This window comes from Barbatula barbatula (assembly GCF_947034865.1).
Source record: "Barbatula barbatula genome assembly, chromosome: 2".
In the NCBI taxonomy this organism is placed as follows: Eukaryota; Metazoa; Chordata; class Actinopteri; order Cypriniformes; family Nemacheilidae; genus Barbatula; species Barbatula barbatula.
The window spans coordinates 11456488-11470744 of record NC_136767.1 but is presented as its reverse complement, the minus strand read 5'-3'; the positions used below and the strand labels follow the sequence as shown (position 1 = coordinate 11470744).

The 14257-nt window shown below is 37.1% G+C and overlaps 2 protein-coding genes across 2 annotated transcripts; one reads left to right on the top strand and one right to left on the bottom strand.

The window, feature by feature from the left end:
• Positions 1-2471: 2471 nt before the first annotated feature.
• On the top strand, positions 2472-5321 carry ctsla (cathepsin La). The gene is made up of 8 exons (XM_079478138.1): positions 2472-2565; positions 3251-3386; positions 3466-3588; positions 3663-3815; positions 4033-4257; positions 4347-4515; positions 4662-4779; positions 4902-5321. Exons 2-8 carry the CDS (start codon positions 3261-3263, stop codon positions 4999-5001), a joined length of 1014 nt encoding a protein of 337 aa, XP_079334264.1. The 5' UTR covers positions 2472-2565; positions 3251-3260; the 3' UTR covers positions 5002-5321.
• Positions 5322-6084: 763 nt separating this feature from the next.
• fbp2 (fructose-1,6-bisphosphatase 2) lies at positions 6085-12844 on the bottom strand. Its single transcript, XM_079478125.1, has 7 exons — positions 12585-12844; positions 12336-12498; positions 11366-11458; positions 10484-10624; positions 9862-9999; positions 7443-7562; positions 6085-6431 (listed from the first exon to the last, which is right to left on the bottom strand). The coding sequence occupies exons 1-7, from the start codon at positions 12755-12757 to the stop codon at positions 6243-6245; spliced, it is 1017 nt and encodes a 338-aa protein (XP_079334251.1). The 5' UTR covers positions 12758-12844; the 3' UTR covers positions 6085-6242.
• Between the last annotated feature and the right edge of the window lie 1413 nt (positions 12845-14257).

The window sequence follows — 14257 nt, the reverse complement described above, 5'->3', positions numbered from 1 at the left end:
GCTTGCTCTCTGGGAGGGTTTATTAATGCAGTTATTTTTGTTATTTTTTATTCGATCTCAGTATATATATTTCTATATTGTTTTTGAAATGCTTTTTTTAGTGAAACCAAACTGCACACGTTTCCATTAACAGTAAAGTTTGACATTATAACCGTCAGAGCAGGAGCAGGGTGCTGTGTGCGGTAATGGCCTGTAGGCTACACTATAGCCTTTCTGTTGTTTGAACTTGGCGAAGTGGTATGGTACTGTTATGTAGTCAGCAGACCTGGAACACCTTCTAAAGTGTGTATTCATTGAAGTTTAATGCATACCCATAGAAGGTTTGTCAACCAATCAGATTGAAGCATTCAACAGACCCCTGGTATGATGTGTGATAATTAATAACACAATAAAAACACCAGTAGGAGGCTTTCAAATAAGTATTTATCCCTTATGTTGCATAATACAGTTCTGCCTACATGTGATCACTTTTTTCCTGTTTCCGAAGTTATAAGGAGTCACATTCAACATTTGCTACTGATACGGCAAATACAGAGACAGTGTTTATAGGTCACTACAGTGGCAGATCCATAAATTTACATTAAAGAATCGCAAAAAATGTTGTTTTATTATGTATCATGTTTTTATTGTGTCAGTTAGCTGTATTTTTGTAGTTATTATGGCTTAAATCAAAACAAACCAACACAATAAAAATGCACAATAAAAAACATGATTTAAAAAAGTTATCAGTTATCTCTTTTTGAAAATAAACTCTGAAATATGTTTCAGAGATTATTGCAATTTTGGGGGATAGTAGAAAATTCTGTCATGAATTATTCACTGTCTAATTGTTCCAAACCTGTATACATTTCTTTGTTTGGGTAAACACAGAAAAATATATTTGGACGAATGCTTGTAACCAAAAGGTTTTGGGACCTCATTGACAACAGTAGTAAAATTGACAATTGTAGTCAAAAGTGCCCCAGAACTGTTTGCTGTTCTAAATTCTTCGAAATATCTTCTTTTGTGTTCAACAGAACAAAACGAAATACGGGGTCCAAGAACTCTTTGGTTATAAGCATTCTTCCCAATATCTTTAACTGCGTTCATCAGAACTAAGAAAATCCTTTACAGATTTGGAACGACTCGAATGTGAGTAAATGATGACATCATTTTCATTTTTAAGTGAACTTTCCCTTTAAAAGTGTTATGTATTTTGCTTTATTTTAATGCAGTGAGTTATGTGAAAACTGTGTATGAGCTTCAAAGGTTTTTCAAAACTTAAAAGTGCTCTCTGGGGAACTCATGAGTAAAATGATTTTTCGCTGATAAATAATGAGTCATGTGAATTATAAGATTTCAGACGTAAGGGAGTGTAACAAGACTGAACTTGCATGCAGCAAAAATACAGCACGCCTCTGTTTCCGACAGAAGTTAAAGCTTCTGTTCACATCTGTGTCTATTTGATACTTTTACTCAACAAAATTGCCATTTTATAGCAAATATTAATTGCCAATGTGCAGTGTCATGTTTCCTTTTTGATTTTGTTTATACCACTAAAGCCTCGCAGAAGATCAATGGTGTTTCTTGCAACTGTGCTTTCATTTGATCATCACTGATAGGTTTAAGTGATAATGATCCACTATCTTTGCATTGTGTGCCTTATGTCACAGGATGGCCCATTAATCATTAATCAAACTGTGCTTGAATGTGAATTGACTAGCAATGTGATCCACTTACCATAGGGCATCACAGAGAAACAAAGCAATATTGAATGGTGTCAGGGAGTCTAGGACTATGGTCTAATGACGTCCTCACACAGATCGAAAATTCAATGTGTTGGTCTTGTGTTGTTGTTGTTGTGAACCGGGTCAGACAAGTTCAATGTGTCTGTAGTTTTAAATCTATTTTTCTATATTATTCTAAATAGATTGCCAAGTAAAAACGGAATTATTCTTATTTAATAATTTAGATACGATGATTGAATAATCCTTCATTCCTGCATTTCAATTGGTTTGCCATTGCGTTCATTTTCTTGGTTTGATTCACACAGCATTAGGTCACACGTTTGAAAAAGATGCGCTTCAACTTGAATAGATCGTTATTCTATATTATTTACATAGATTTGTGTTGCTGGGTATGTTTTTGGAGAGTGGATCAGTGGCAAGGCATCAATGACAGCTAACGTTTATGTCATTTATTGATTTATTTACCAGTGAACTAATTAAAACATTTAAACATCAAATTTTGTTCCAGTCGCAGTTTTGACAGCTTCAAGCAATACTGGCTGTTTGTGTTTTTTTTATTTTATAAAACTCCTTAGCAAAACTTCAAGCACACTCTTTATCGTAATTGTGTTATTTTCGGAAAACTCTTTGTTTTTTTGGATTGTGTAAGATAATTGTCGAGAAGTCATCACGTGCTAGTTGGTCACATGCTGTGACGTGTTCACCAGGGCGGGATCAACAGATCTATAGACAAGGCGCTCGACCAATGAGAATGAGTGGAATTTTCTCTCAGAAGCCCTATAAACCTCCGTCAATCTCTGAGAGCAGCAACATTATCTTCTGTGTTTCAGGTCTAGCGGTGAGTCAGCAGTTCTGTGTTGTTTTTCTGTTGTTACAGGCTTGTTACACATTGATGTATTTGACGTTTTTTTTATATTATTATTTTTATTATTTAAGTATATGTACAGTTTATATTTCTGTGCGTCGCATTGATCGTAGAACAAAAGTTCATTTTTATTGTGTTTCGTTCGTTTAGAATAGGAATGCTTTTCAGCGCAGACACATTTTAGTCGAAATGGCTTCGGCGGTTCCCTTTCTGTTTCCGTGGAATGGTTTCGGTCTTTGTTTCCTTTTCCTGGGAGCGGTGGTTTTAACCAACAGATCCCGTGACTGCTGCGGAAGGAGCATAACTGGTCTATTCGTGTTTGTGGGCCCATGTAACAAATGTATTAATAGCAGAAATGCGAGCAGTACATCAGACTTGTTTTCTGTTGGTATTCTTGCGCTTCTATTTCTTTGTCAAGTCACGATTTATACCGCCAGTCCAATTGGATTGATGTTACCAGTAGTTTACTGGTTTTGTTATTACTGTTTATAACAATGCTATTAACTAACGTTACTGCTGTTGGTTGTCTGCGCGATCGTGGCTGTAATCTGATCCTATAAAATGCTGGAAATGCCCACTGGGTTTCTTCAATTATAAACACGTGTTTACTTATGCAACAGTGAGGAGTGCGTGCTAACGTGTGTTTATATCTCTATAGTGTTTTCACCATGATGATGTATTTGGCGCTGTTTACGTTGTGCCTAAGTGCCGTATTTGCCGCACCAAGTTTCGACAAGCAGTTGGACGAACATTGGGAGCAATGGAGGACCTGGCACGGCAAAAAATACCATGAGGTGAGTGCACGATGTTCCAGCGCTTACAAACAAGAAAACGAGCAAGATGGTGAACTTCGTGTTATCTCTTTCAACACAGAAAGAGGAGGGCTGGAGACGCGTGGTTTGGGAGAAGAACTTGAGAAGGATCCAACTGCACAACCTCGAGCACTCCATGGGCACACACACGTACACCCTTGGAATGAACCACTTTGGAGACATGGTGAGTCTTGTAAAAGGTTATTTGGGTGTTGGATAGGTCAAAACTGTGTTTAATAAACCACGTTATGTCCACAGACTCACGAGGAGTTCAGGCAAGTCATGAATGGCTACAAACACAAAACTGAGAGGAGGTTCAGGGGCTCGCTCTTTATGGAGCCCAACTTCCTGGAGGTCCCAAACAAGCTGGACTGGAGGGAAAAGGGATACGTGACTCCCGTGAAAGATCAGGTGAGATGGTTTGGAACAGCTTTATAGGGAAACCGCTCTGACCAGTTGTTGTAAGCAATGTAAAACATAAACTATATGGTGTATTGCATGAATTCAGTCTCATAGGTTTGATCATGAGATCATTTGTTTGCATGCAAGTGGCAACAACAGAAACTGATCATAGATGTGTGAGGCGCATTGTATTGTGACTAAGCATTTCTGCATTTGATTTTCACAGGGAGAGTGTGGTTCTTGCTGGGCCTTTAGCACTACTGGAGCCATGGAGGGTCAGATGTTCAGGAAAACAGGGAAACTGGTGTCTCTGAGTGAGCAAAACCTGGTCGACTGCTCTCGTCCAGAAGGCAATGAGGGCTGCAACGGAGGTCTCATGGACCAGGCCTTCCAGTACATCAAAGACAACAATGGCTTGGATTCAGAGGAATCCTACCCCTACTTGGGAACTGTAAGCATGTTGCCTAATGTTAATTGTGAAAATCGTATCCATATTTTTCCAATGTTTCGATGTAACCATGCCATTATCTTTGTTTCCAGGACGAGCAGCCCTGCCATTATGATCCCAAATACAGTGCTGCCAATGACACAGGATTTGTTGACATTCCCAGTGGAAAGGAGCGAGCCCTAATGAAAGCTTTGGTCGCCGCGGGGCCGGTGTCTGTTGCTATCGATGCTGGACATGAATCTTTCCAGTTCTACAAGTCAGGTGTGCACCATAGGATTCCCTTAGTTGTTATGGATACTTATAAAAGCCTTTAAATATTCAGAGTTCAGTCACACAGATTTGTTCTGAAAACACAGTGTAATTGAAAGAGATGTCATGTGTACTAAATGAACGAATTCTCTTGGTAGGCATCTACTTTGAGAAGGACTGCAGCAGCGAGGAGCTCGATCATGGTGTTCTTGCTGTCGGTTATGGTTTTGAGGGTGAGGATGTTGATGGCAAGAAGTACTGGATTGTCAAGAACAGGTAAGAAGACCTTCAAATAGGGTATTCTGATCAAACCCTGGTACTACCCAGAATGACAAAATAATTTTGAAGTCGGTGTTCAAGAAATGAACCCCATGTTTTTCTCTTTTCTTTCAATCTAGCTGGAGCGAGAATTGGGGTGATAAAGGATATATCTACATGGCAAAAGACAGACACAACCACTGTGGTATCGCTACAGCCGCTAGCTACCCACTGGTCTAGAAGAGACTACCTCAAATATCAAGAAACCGTATCAGAAGGCCATCATAGTGACTCGTGTGCCCTAGTGGTTCACTGAAATCAATTGTAGTGAGAAAAGTCACGTAACAAAGATGGCTGTTTGTGTCATATAGTTTGTCTGAGTTTGAAACACACCGTTTGCGGGATTTTATGAAATTGTTTTATGGTTGTGTGTATGCCACTGATTAAATAGATTTTACCTCTATGTATTGTAAATACATGTTCTTCAGTGCAAGTCAAATGTACAAATGTTTTTTTTTCTATTTTATGTAAGATCAATTAAACTTTTAAAGTGAAAACAATTACTTTCTGTGGTTTTATTTAGCATTTGAAAAGGGTTTATGTTTAAAACATTGTATAGCATGTTTCGAAGAATAGTTGCAAAACACGTTTGTTCTTTGACCTCAGCAAGATATTTCATGAAGTGTAAACTGAGATAAACAATACTGAACAGCCTGCATACATGAGTGTGTCAAGGATAGCTATTAGGGAAAGTTGGCTTATTATCTATATGACTTAATGCTATTGTCTGTGTAAGAAATATATTCTGAGACATAAACCTGAACAATACTCATTATATCACTATTATGTGATATGTTTTGTATAGAATTTTTTTTTTGCATTGGAACACCGCATGCAATAGTTGTATTTTGGCTATACCATATCTGCTGTGATCTTCTGGAGATCGACATGGAGGGCTGTTATTTTGCTCTAGCTGTACAATGTGTTCTATTTATTTAGCTGTTGGCATTTTGCCATTGTATGGGCAGTCCGTGTTGTAGAGTGGAGGCTATTGGGTCGTTGGATATGGTGGGCTGGGGTCTGTTTGATTGGCAGGACATCTTTAGGAGGCTTTGCCAACTACCTTACTAATCTTTTCCTAGGTCATATTTACATAATATAGAGAAGAAAAACATGGGTTTCAAAACAAGAGAACCTGAACAAAACAGGCAAATAAATCTTACAAGCTATTCTGAAACGTGTACTGAATCTGAATACTTCTGTTTTTGCTGATGTAAAGGCACAGAGTGCCTTTTAAGTTGATGGAAGTAAAGAAACTGGCTCAAAATTATAATTGTTGGGAATTTATTTAGGTCTCTGTTGAAAAACGGACAATAATTACTCAGTCTGATACAAGAATGTTAAAAAAAACAACTATAAAGTTTTGTATGCCGATTTGATGTCATGTAGGTTTCACAACAGATCAAATCGAAATCAAATAACTATTTCTGATGTTTCTTGACAAATGACAAGTATTCCTCCACGTCATCTGGGGAGCCCACCACAAAAGGCGCCCTCTGGTGCAGTGATTCCGGCTGAATGTCCAGGACACGCTGAGTGCCTGTCGTGGCTTTACCTCCAGCCTGCTCGATGAGGAAAGCTATGGGGTTACACTCATACAGCAGCCTCAGCTGAAGAGAAAGAGAGACGTGAGAAAAAGAACATTACACAATCTAGCAAGTCATGGACCGCTGATAAGACCATACATACTGTGCATACAAATCGATACACCTGTGGACAAATCTTCTGGATCTATCTTTAAGTTGAAAGTTTTCGACTGAACATTTTTCTAACTTAGTCGCACCTCATTTTCCCTGATCTGTAAGAGACAACTTATCTGTGTAAATATATAAAGGTTATACAGTATGCCACTTTTGACCAGGAGCATGAACTGTATGTATTATACCATGAATGACAGAGTTCTAGGTCATGCAACAAGAATTGGTATATGTTATATTGGTATATGTTCTCTCTGCACTGCTCTACAACTGAAATTACGGATCTGATCAACTGGTCTCTCAACGCTATTGACACGATCTTAAAGGATAATTGATATTGTTGGAGACCAAAATGGACAAAGAGAGTAGCCGTGGAAATGGAATGCGGTTGCTCGCCCCAAGACTAAACAATCAATCTTATCTTTTCCATCGCCTCCGTCGCTTTGACCCGCCAGCCTGACAAGCGGATCTGTATACGGCGCCACCATGGCAGCAGGATCAGATGGCTGCTTGTCGGAACTGGATTACTTATCCCTGTTGCAAGTCTTGTCTATGGTGTATTGTGTACATGTTTTTCTCCTCATCTCCCCATGTTATGCTTTATCTTCTTCTAAAAATTAATTTCGTTGCACTGTACTTGTATGTGTGTAATGACAATAAATTGAATCCAATCCAATCCAATACTGTAACACAGCCTGCCTGAACCTGGTATAAGCCATATACTGTAGTGTATCCAACTGAGCACAACATAGCATACACTTATTATTGATGAGGTGTTTTATATAATAGACTGATGTGTGATCCAATTTGGTGAATATGGCCTAATCAATTAAAAACTAATTCAGACCTGCTTCATAGACCAAAGTTTTGCCCCGTTCAAATTGTGTTTCTCATAAGGACTGCTAAACACTCACAATGACTCACCTTTCCCTTCGGACTCTTCTCATTGGCTGGATACATGAAGATGCCACCATAGGCAAGGGTACGGTGTATATCAGATACCATAGATCCAACGTACCTGGCACCATACGGGGCACCGCCATCCTGTGAGACAATTACATTTGATCACATATGATATCAGCAGTACAAGATCAGTATTCATGTGAGTGACCACTTTATACATATAATAGCCACACTTTTTAAAACTTGGGTTTTTAGAGATATAGGGGCGGATCCCTGGACAGTGATCAGACTAAGCCAGGACTGGACCTTTAGTTAAATTAGGCCAATAAACATATTACTATGTATTTTTAAGACAAAACAATGACACGGATGAACTGTATTTTAAGATTTGTAAGTGCAAGCTGTTTTTAGTTTAGACACCTACGTTTATTTTAATCTAGGATTAGTTTTAAAATGTACAGGAAACCCCCCCATAGTGTTGATAATTATAACAAAATTTCCATATTTTCACATAACCATATGTGATGGACATCTGTGTTTACTCTGAGGCACCTGTATGAACTCACAAATACCGTTTACTAAAAGTGACAGATACTAAGCTATTATATCTTAAAAGAAAACATATAAAAAGAGAAGTTAATATACACAACTTCAGCATAATTTGTTTGCGGATGCCATTTAATGTGGTAATTAACAATCTATAATTTTTGCCATTATAGGGAAGGGTCTTAATGTGTCTAAATTAGTTTTTGACCCCACTGTATATAATTATATTTACTACGAGATTTAAGGTAAGTAGACATTTTTTTATGAATCTACATTTCAGAATCAGCAAAAATTGTAAACAAACCATAACATGTATATCGTATAGACTTCTGTAGGAAACAAAAGAAGATTAAAAGAAGATAGCTGTTTCTTATTTTTAAGAATTAAAGCAGAATTCAAAATGGTCTTAAATAATGTGCCACAGATGGTGTTCATAAAGCTCAACTTGAATGAAACCTGAAATAATAGTTTACTAATAAATCACATTACTGTACATGATTTAACGAATAATCTAGATAAGCTACATTGCAGCAGTAGACACAAAGGTCGCAAGAGTTTCTGCAGAACATAGAAAAGAAAACAGGAAGAAGTGTGAAGGTCCAGGAAACTGAAACACGGCTGGCCAGCTAAAATCACACATCTGTTATGTCATCACATAACAATTTAAAGATTCAAGCTGAAAAATATCAAAAAGGAGATATATAGAGCTGGGCTTTTAGATTTTTGCTGAAACTGCTTTGCTTTAGCCAACGTAACCAATGACAGACAAAACATGCAAACAAATCGATACTTCATGAGGCCATGAGATACCATGTCTCCTACAAACAGACAACCACTTCTCTAAAACAACATGGACGTATATATAAAAACATGAAAGTAATAATAATACAAAACCCACTAAAGATCAAATCTTGAAAACAAAAAGAGCAGCTTAATATCAAACTGCTCAAATTTGCCAGCAAAAATCTAAGCCAATTTTCGTCAAAATAAATCTTTCGAGCTATAATGTTCACTTTGTTTTTTTTATTTAACTTTTACTGTATGCCAACAACTTGCTTTACCTAAAGAGCTAAGGAAACAAGTAAAAAAATTCATCAATACTTCATAAAACATAACGGAGAACTTCAGAAAGTCTCATAATCATAATGAAAAAGCAAACCATGCATTAAACATGTCCTCTTGGAATGCACGTGGCCAAATTTCCAATTTTGTAATATAGATACGCTGAGCTATTTGCTGAAGATGTCTGTTCTATCACAGGTCACAAGGTTTTCGCCCTAGTGTTTCTTAATCCCTCTTATCACCTTCATTTTTGTTCAAAATAAACAACAACAACAACATGCTCGGCCCTGGGGAGAAAAGATCTTTCTAGAGATCTTTCGAGATTTAAAAAAAAACAGCAATGATCCTTTAATGTTTAACCTTGTGTTTATCTCACCCATGCAAAAATCAATATGCAGCATAATTAAGAACAATGATGAGTCTCTTTCAAGACTTCTGATCAGTAGTGTTGCATGAATAAGTGGTCTGCTGAGTCTATACATTCCATACGGTCATCGGTCAGACAACGGAACTGGACTCTTTCAGCAGAGGAAGTCTCTCATCACTTTCCAGCGAGTAACTAAATGTCAGCTTCATGCTAAGTGATCTTCAGACAAGCTAAGCAACATTCTCTGTTCTGTAACGGTGTGTCATGACCTTGTGAGAGTCGTTGCCAGATCACACGGTGTTTGTTGTACAAAAAAACATGTACAGTCAACAGTCGGATGTGGTCAAAAATCACATGTTCAATATAAGAATGAGAAAATCACACACTCACTTCCTCAAATCGCCAAATTGATGCATCATTTTTTGGTTACAGTTATACTGGTAAGATGTTTCTGTACAAACCCACCTCTGGAAATTTCTTGTGCTTTAAATACTCATTCACGGCAGGCTCAAAATACTTTGCGTAGCCCTCGTTGATGCTGTAGGTCTTCCCCTTTTTCTTGATTTCGACGTTTCTGTCAGTCAGAACAAATTCACCTATTGCCTGAGGAGTAAATAATAGAAAGGCTTAAAATCGTTAAAAACTGCTAGCCGTTGTGTTATGGAACTGAATATATATTATTGGTCACAGATGAGGAAATAAAACTATTTTACTACGACCTAAAACACTTTCATCTGAAATTGAATTAAGATGTTCTTTTCAAATCCTTCTTGTATACAAGAGAGAAAGAGAAGTGAAACACAACAACTTTCACTTTTAAGATATAAAAGTCTAGAAGTCGAAATGTGCCAATGCTACTGTCTCCAAATGTACTTTGTTATTTTACTTTATTACATTTGGCGTCTATGCACTTTGCTTATTAAGTTATGAGTAACAGTAAATTATTTCCATTATTCATTCAGACAGTTTTCTATGAACTGTTTCTTTTACATGTAGGCCTATACTGTAGGTGAAAACCATCTTCAAATCCCAAGTATCCTTTCTCTTAATCTATCTTGTCAAGAGATCTATACTGTTTTGTGCTTACTGGGTCCAGCATGAAGAAGTTAACTCCAGTCCCTGTACTGATAGCCACCAATGTGGCGCTGCCGTAAAGAGCATAACCCGCACATACGATCTGACTTCCTGGCTGCAGAGCATCTTTGTCACTGGGTTCACCATCAGAGGCCTGTATCCCCGAGAAACAATAGAATCATTGACCTGCATTAAACCCTAGATTAACACACAGGTTTATTGCAAATATATTGACTTTTACATACACCATTCTTAACGCTATTATACTAGTAATCTTGACATTTTAACAGCTTTTCTCTTTTGTACGAAGCAAGTACTGTAGCTGTTTCTAAAACAGGACTGAATTTACTTATTGTGTTGATTAAACAGGGTTGAAATGGCTGTTCAAAGCAAATCAACAGATTTTGTTTACGCGTGCATGGCCACTTTCAACCCTATGACACCACCTAGAGGTTATTCTTGTTACTGCAGTTTTATGAGTGTTTCCCCTATGGTTAGCCTGCTAGTAATATAAAAACACCAAATACCAAAGTAGTAGTAAATTAGTACATGTAACACTAAATCCTTTGACTCTATGATATCAGATATACTGTAAACCCATCCTAAACAATGTATATGTTATTAAAAGTGTATGCAAAATATTTCAATTAAATCATGTTCAATTGCTTAGCCAATTTTTGTCATCAGGAAGGATGCAAATGCAGTCAGCTACCTCGTCGATCTGCGTGAGAAAGTAAGCACAAGAACCACATCAAAAAGCCATGACAAACGCGGTTGAAATATAATGTTAGTTATAGTTTATCACATGCTTTAAAAGTAGCCCATTGCGATTTGCCATTCCAAAACAGTCTTGAAAGAGCAACAGTAGGCAACACATTGTTGATGCATTACTCACTTTTTTGTAGATGGCGAAGATGGTGCCTATAGGGGCCAAACAGTCAATGTTGGAAGAGCCATCCAGTGGGTCAAAACAGACAACATATTTTCCCTATGACAAACAGCAGTCTAAACTGAGTATGCAACAAACATAAACAGGCGAGCTCATGTGGTCCTTTTTATAAAATAATTCCAAACAAAAATAGGCTACGCATCTGCACAAAAGAATTTGTATTATTTTATTTAGTACAAAAATAAAGATTTTTTTAAACAATGCTTTTTCATTTTAAGGCAAAGTATTTGATTTATAAACACTATCCTATAATAGACACACACATTTAATCAGATAAAAAAGCGAAGAGTGAAGGCCTTAAAGGGACAGCTCACCCGAAAATGATATTTCTGTCATGAATTACTCTAGTAAATTTGTTTTGTTTGGACACAGAGAAATATATTTGGATGAATGCTTGTAGATAACAGGTTCTTGGACCCCATTGCCTACCATAGTAAGAAAAATTACAATGGTAGTCAAAAGTGCCCCAGAACTGTTTGGTGTCCTACATTCTTCAAAATATCCTTTGACAGAAAAAAATATTATTTTTTCCTACTATGATAGTCAATGGGGTCCTAGAATAACTCAAAGGTGAGTAAATTATGACAGATTTTTTATTTTGGGGGGAACTATCCCTTTAATTAAAAGGGATTTAATTTAAATTCTAAATATTAGAAGCAAAGCCTCTGATTTTTTTAAACTAACAAAATTGTAAATCCTGAATATTCATAATTTACAACGTTCTTTCTCAAATAGAACATGCAGTACCCTTTTAACTTAAGAATCCCTTCTTATCTCTGCTACCCCTTTAGAAGGATAATGAATTGACAATATTTAGTCAATTACTTAATTCTTATCGTGCTGTATAGTGCTCTTTTAGAACTTTTTGATGCTCTTCATATGACTTCAAACACTATCACAAAAGTCATGAGCCTACTCTTTTCTCAGCAGGTGTTACAATGGCATCCTTGTTCTCCTCAGAAACCAGCAAGCAGGTGCCATAGGAGGCCTGCAGCATGTTGATGATCAGGTCATTGGAGATCACATCCAGCTTCTTCTGCTCATCACCTGTGACATTAACATTTCCAGCGAGGCCCTGGCTGTGTTCAGTGAAGCATAACATTCATTCTACACAATAAATGCAAACACGGATTTTTATAAAATAGAATAATAAAGTGCAACTCACAGGTGAATGAGTCCTGCTTTCCTCACTGCCGATGAAATAACTTTAATAGCTGTTAACATGGAATTGATGAGCTGCGTAAGTTCTCCTGTGGCCCCCTTCACCTGCCGCCCACTCTCCATGATAAACCGCGTGAGGGTCCATACGTCCACATCAAACACCGACTGATCGGTCATCCTTACAGTATCCCTATGCACGAGCAGTTGAAAAGGCAGATACTAACTGACTGTACTGTAGAGCCACTGGTCAGTCTTTTCACATTCACAGCGAGTGGATGAAGGCCAGGGTTATATTGGTGAAACAGATCAGGTGACAGTAGTGTTGTCTGAATTCTAGTAGAGCCAGAGCTCATTTATAAAGCACGGTCCTTGAAATATCCTCATGGGTTAAGAGGGAATGGGTCATGATGCTAAGCTCATGAGTGCATTAAACATTATTTATGGTGATCGTGTCCCAATGAACATCGGAGGTTTGTTAAATGGACATCATTAATAATGTGTGTCCCTTTAACTCAAAACAAACCTGGATTCTTGACATATATCATATATATTAAACATATCAAACATATTTGAAGAAAGTGCAGTATTTATGTTGTAACTGCAGTATATTTGATTTGTAAGTGTTGAAAAGTGCACTTTACATGCTTTCCTGAACCTTCATTTAAATCTTCTTCCACACTCAAGCAAGAATATGTTTATGTATGGGAACACGTGTCTTTAAACAGATTTGGAAGGTTGTTCGATGTTTTTACAAACAAGCACTCAATCCACCTTTAATCTCATTTGACAGAAACCCAAACCACGGACTTTTGTGAATCAGAACCACACAGACAGAAGCTCAGAAGTAACCTGTGGGCTCCAACAGAGGCCATTTTTAAACACAGGTTATTTTTTAGAGGGATAAATATATATATACTGATATATACTGTATGATTATGCATTTGATTTTGCATTTTATTATAGTTTACAAAAGGTTTTGGCTTTCAAAATGAAAAATCTAAATAGCTTAGGATTTGAAGTCAAATTATATTTTATAAACAATTTGGCATGCATATATTCTTTAAACAAGAAGATCAACATCACAAATGGTGTCTCAAATGTCAGCTGGTCTCCATGCGTCTACTGACCTTAAAGAAAAGGTCAACTGCTCTAAATAAAGTTGCTTAGACTGTTTGTACAGCTTGTCCGGTGTTAAAAAGAGAAAATAAAAATCGTTAAGTATTGTAAAGTAGAATGTTTCAATTACAAATGAACATTAATGTGTTCTCATGGGACTTACTGAAATGAGCGCAACGTCTCGCGTCAGGCACGGCGTATAAACAACTGCTTAAACAAACCATTCATTAGTGGTAATAGTACAAAGTTTGGACATTAAAATTCCCATTTTAAAACATATTATTGGGTATATGCAGACAGAAAAATTATCTATTTAAATTGAAAACATTCTTGCTGGTCTCTTTGCCAACCACAAGTTTAGCCTGCATTGGGATTGTCTAAACCAGTGGTTCTCAAACTTTTAAATAAACATGAATAAACATTAAATTTATAGTAGAGCTTTGAATCTTTATGTTTACACCTCATCCTCCAATTCTAATGATAATACATACACTGTTTTATGTTCCAGCTGTTTTTAAACTAAAGAAAGTTTACCCATGTTTTTCAAGTTAGTCAGCACTG